Genomic DNA, 4,877 nt, shown 5'->3' with positions numbered 1-4,877 from the left:
ATTATCATTACTATTATTATTATCAATATCACTGTTGTTGCTGTTCTTATGGCTGTAATTATTATTTTCATTATCACCACTATTATCATCATTATTGTCATCATCTGTGATAAGCGAAGGGTGATAACATATGATAAAGATGATAATGAGAATGATGATTATCATTATCTTAATTAATATAGTTATCATTGTTGATCTTATTGATTACTTAATAATGATTATAGCCATTGCAATCACTATCATTATCATCACTATTATTATCATTATAATATTGTTACTATTATAATTATATTTTGTACTATTGTAATTGTTATTATCACTACTACTATTATTTGTATAATTGTTATCATTATTGTTGCTGTTTTGTTGCGTTATTATTGTTATTACTGTTGTTATTATCATCATTTTATTGTTATTGTTATTACTGCCAATACTGCTTATCATCATCAGTATAACGAGAGTCAACGATGATAAAAATCCTAATGAAAAGACAAAGACAATAAGCGGTAATTACCAAAGAGACTAAGTGAACCGCAGATTTTGTTTCTTATGTTTTCTAAATATATTTGTAGGGATACTTTTCTAAATCCGGGAAAATTTTCATATTTTGTATTTTTTTACTACAGATAATAAAAAAAAGATATCCCAATCAACCTCAATATCTTAGAATATTAAAGAAACCAGGAGGAGCCAGCCTTTACCTCCAATTGATATGTAGAAAATACAAAAATGAAAATGGTGGACGAAGTTTCTGTCAGGAAGGACCAGAAATGGCGAGGTTATAATGGCTACCAGTTATCTTTTTCCACCGTTTCCAAGTTATGTGGTATAAGTAAGAAATTAGCAGATTAATATAAAGTGCTTCAACAATATCATATATCTTGCCATCACCCTTTTATCATACTAAAATGGCTAAAATAATGATTTCCGTAAATTGTCGCAACTATGGCAACGTGAAGTTATCGGTCACCGATTTCAGGGTAGTAGTCTGGCAAACACCCCGCCCACATGAACGCCTGCGGGTAGAGTACACTTTCTCTCTCATACTCGTTGGAACATTCTCTCACGAGTCGACACACTCTGACACAAGCGGGCTCGCCTCAATGCATGTTAGCCCGGCAAAGCATCTGCTCCACACATCTGGCTTATACTCTCTCTCTCTCTCTCTCTCTCTCTCTCTCTCTCTCTCTCTCTCTCTCTCTCTCTCTCTCTCTCTCTCTCTCTCTCTCTCTCTCTCTCTCTCTCTCTCTCTCTCTCCCTCCCTCCCTCCCTCCCTCCCTCCCTCCCTCTCCTCCCTCTCTCCCTCTAGACAAATATATGGAAAGAAAGATCGGAATTATGATAGCCTTATGTTACCATTACAGGAAATTCACAAAAATAATAGAAAACATCTGATAAGTTTAAATGTATTTATAATGAATGGATAACGAGAGAATAATAGAAAGATTTAGAAAACAAAATGCTTGTTATAATAGCTTGAAAGATACATAGATATAAATGCATAGCATAAAAGCACTAAGAATTTAAACCAAAATGCATTCTATGGCTTATCCGAATCGCTGAACTTCCTTTCACCCTGTCCAACTATATACAGAAATAAGGGCCTCATAACCTCATCTATCAAATAATGAAACACGTATTACCAACTCCGATACATTTATTGAACAGAAAGTCTAAACAAGAATTCAATGTAATAAACACACACAACCATAACCAAGGGCAAGAAACCTTGGATACAGGAACACCAGGGTCTCAAGGTCACTCCTAATCTGTCTGGTACCTCAATGCTCTAATCTTCAGAGGTCTCGGGCAGTGGCTGTGGGGCGACTGGACTTCACATTTAGGGGTATTTGTGCGTCTTTTGTTGGTTGGCAGTTGATTTTCATTGGTCAGTTTGGTAAGTGGGTTATTCGTCTTGTTATTAGTTGTTAGGGATATGTTAGAAGGGATATATTTATACGTGTGTGTGTGTGTGATTTGGGTGGATTAACTGGAGGTGAAATTCTGTGCTTGAATCGGGGTGATTAGTTTTTCTTTAAGTGATGAATCTCGGTTGGTTGATTTGGTAGACAAAATTGATCATTTAAGCACTAAAATAAAAACAAATATGTCACAGAAAGGAAATATTAGAAAGCGTGACTTTTATTCAAATACCAGAAGTTTGTGCTTTCTCTTTAGCTACAAGATATTCTTACTCATGCTTAGGCCTAACCGGCTGTAGGAGGCTTAAAAGTAAGTGCCAGTTTATTAGACAGAAATTCCAATATTTATAAGGATTTTTGGATTATTTTCGACATATTGATAGGTACTTGTATTTTTTCTAAAGGTTATGGGTAATCTGAAATTATCTTTTTTGAAAAACCTACCCTATATATTAGTTATATTGATTTGAGATTAGCCTGTTACATGTATAGATCCTGTCATTTTATATATTTTATCGTAGAAACATTAATATTTTATTCTGAACAATACACTTTTGTGTCTTCCATGTCTTTGATTGTTGAAAGCTTTAGCTGTTTCACCTTCTCACAGATAGTATGAAGTAGAACAGTCCAAGAACAAAGTCCTGTGGAACACCATATTTCTATTTCTCCATATCCACTCGAGTCATGAATCTGTTTTGAGATGTTCCCCCAGGATTTTCCTTTCAATTTTAATCATAGTTTAAACATGATAGATACCGAACCTTCTAATATACTGCTGATTGATCCCCTATTTAACGAGAGAATGCACCCCCATGGTAGTGAAAGAATACTGGTTATACATTAAAACTGTCACTTCTCAAGGTGCAGTTTGCATGCAATAGAGGCACTGATTCACAGTATTTTTTTTGCATCTGTAATATATGCTAATTTTAAAGTGTTGAACATCATCTAATAGATTTATATCTTTAGATGTGTTTTCTCTAAGAGTAATTCCTGTGATGAGTAGTTCCATTGTAGTAGACTTCTAGTGAATATATATATTTGTTCTTTTTCTGCAAAAACTATGTATAAGTTTGGATAACAGACACACAGATCTGTCATAGTGTTATGAGTTGCTGACAACTGAAACAGTTAACCTGAAATAGTTCTACTGAGACATTAATTCAGTTTAAAGATAGAAAGGGTAAGTTCTGAATTGACAAACTATACAAGCCATGAAGAGACAGATTGGTAAAAGACCAAAAGACCTTCATATGCCAAACAACCATTATATCATTGTCATCCCTTGTCATGATTGATTTTACATTAAATATATGTTGTATTTCAGAAGGAAGTTTTTGCTGCTTCTCTTCTAAATTTGTATACTGAAAAGTACTAATTATGTCAGTTGTAAGAAAAATTACTACAGAATATTTTCAATGCCCCTACCTGTACTTGTCCAAAAATAATTAGTTCATATATATATAAAAAAAAATAGTTACGTAGTATTGCCAGTATTGTGCTCCTATCCACATTATCATGTTTTTACCAATATCTTTTGCTACCTGTACCATTAGAGGTGCTGCCAATAGTTTTGGAGTTATTTTTCCATGTGGATGTGGTAATTTGCACTTTAGGTATATAAATTCATAAGTGTATTACATTTATAAAAGTACTGGTGGTACTGTCCAGCTCTGCATTTTATGAATTTTAAATTATCCTTAGTAAGATAGTCTGTGATTAAGCCAATCAACTATATATTAAAATAGTTATGCATTTTACCAGATCTCTTAACTGAATATGCACTTTGTCTTTGTCACTAGGAAATGGAGGAAAACTTCAATGAATTCAAAAATGGACCTGATCAGGTAAGATTAGAGAGTGAAGGAGTGAAAAAATGTGTGAGAGGAAAAGAGAGACAGAGATAAAGAGAAAGATTAAGAGAGAGAGCTTTTATCAGTTTCAGATATGAAATATGTTGATATTTGAGCATTTTGAGTGTGTGATGAAATAGGCAACTGATGTTTGCATTGTTGATATCTGATAATGATTTACCAATTTAATTTTTTGTGAGGATGAAAGTATAGTGAATGCAAATACTAATCATCAAACACACAATGCCATTAATCAATTATCTTAATATTTCTAATAAGGTCTTGCCAGCAACACAGTTTAAGACATGGGATGCTGATGGGGCAGTCAAACTATACATTGAAGAAGAAGGAGCCATGTCAGGAGCTCCTTTCTCTGTTCACACTCTGATGCAGGATAGAGCAAGAGATTATGGCAAGCATCCTGCATTAGCAGTGAAGAGAGAAGGAGCATGGAGGTAGGTACTTTTTCACTATCTCCCAATTACTTTTTCACTATTTCTCTACTATCCTTTTTCTAATTGATCGGTACTCATGTTTGTTTATCCCCTTTTCAGATATGAGACTAAGACTGGAATATTATGACTTTTTTTTATAAACTTTGACTAGAATACCATCATGAGAGTAGATAAACTTTTCTTGCCCTGATATTTATTTATACTGAAAATTTCAGGTATTGGACTTACAAAGAATATTTTGCCGAGGCCAGAACAGTTGCAAAGGCCTTTATAAGGCTTGGTCTTGAGAGATTCCATGGAGTTTGTATCATGGGATTTAACTGCCCGGAATGGCTGATTGCTAACTTTGGTGAGGATGTTTATATAGTGTAAGAAGTTACTGAATTTAAGAAAATGTACATAGCTTTTGGAAGGTGAATAATATAATCATACCAGGTTGGTAAAGAATATGGAGAGATATTGCTAGTTCAGAAATTGTGTTAAGGTAGAAGAAAAACTAGTTATTGATAAGAGCTCCTTTGAGGGATATTTTACTTTCCCCGGCAAAATAGATTAGGCTTCTCTCATTCCTTCATGCTGTATGAAAGCCAAGGGTTCAAGATTTATTAAAGGAATGATAACCTAAGACTAGTGAAAATCATAAA

General features: G+C 33.9%; 1 protein-coding gene across 2 annotated transcripts in view; it reads left to right on the top strand.

The window, feature by feature from the left end:
- Nucleotides 1-1,735: 1,735 nt before the first annotated feature.
- LOC122257208 (long-chain-fatty-acid--CoA ligase ACSBG2) overlaps nucleotides 1,736-4,877 on the top strand; it is an 11,707-nt gene continuing 8,565 nt past the window's right edge. Inside the window, exons 1-4 of one of the 2 annotated variants that reach the window (XM_043022369.2) lie at nucleotides 1,736-1,846; nucleotides 3,728-3,772; nucleotides 4,058-4,233; nucleotides 4,449-4,582. In XM_043022369.2, coding sequence (XP_042878303.2) covers nucleotides 3,731-3,772; nucleotides 4,058-4,233; nucleotides 4,449-4,582 — 352 coding nt within the window. In that variant the 5' untranslated portion in view covers nucleotides 1,736-1,846; nucleotides 3,728-3,730. Of the gene's footprint in view, nucleotides 1,898-3,727; nucleotides 3,773-4,057; nucleotides 4,234-4,448; nucleotides 4,583-4,877 lie in introns of both variants that reach the window. The other variant, XM_043022368.2, reaches the window with a different exon arrangement.

The sequence above is a fragment of the Penaeus japonicus genome, unplaced genomic scaffold, assembly GCF_977035675.1.
Source record: "Penaeus japonicus unplaced genomic scaffold, GWHDUDI00000001_assembly GWHDUDI00000031, whole genome shotgun sequence".
Taxonomy (NCBI): domain Eukaryota; kingdom Metazoa; phylum Arthropoda; class Malacostraca; order Decapoda; family Penaeidae; genus Penaeus; species Penaeus japonicus.
Note: the sequence above shows the minus strand (reverse complement) of the source record. Positions and strands in the feature narration are given on the sequence as shown.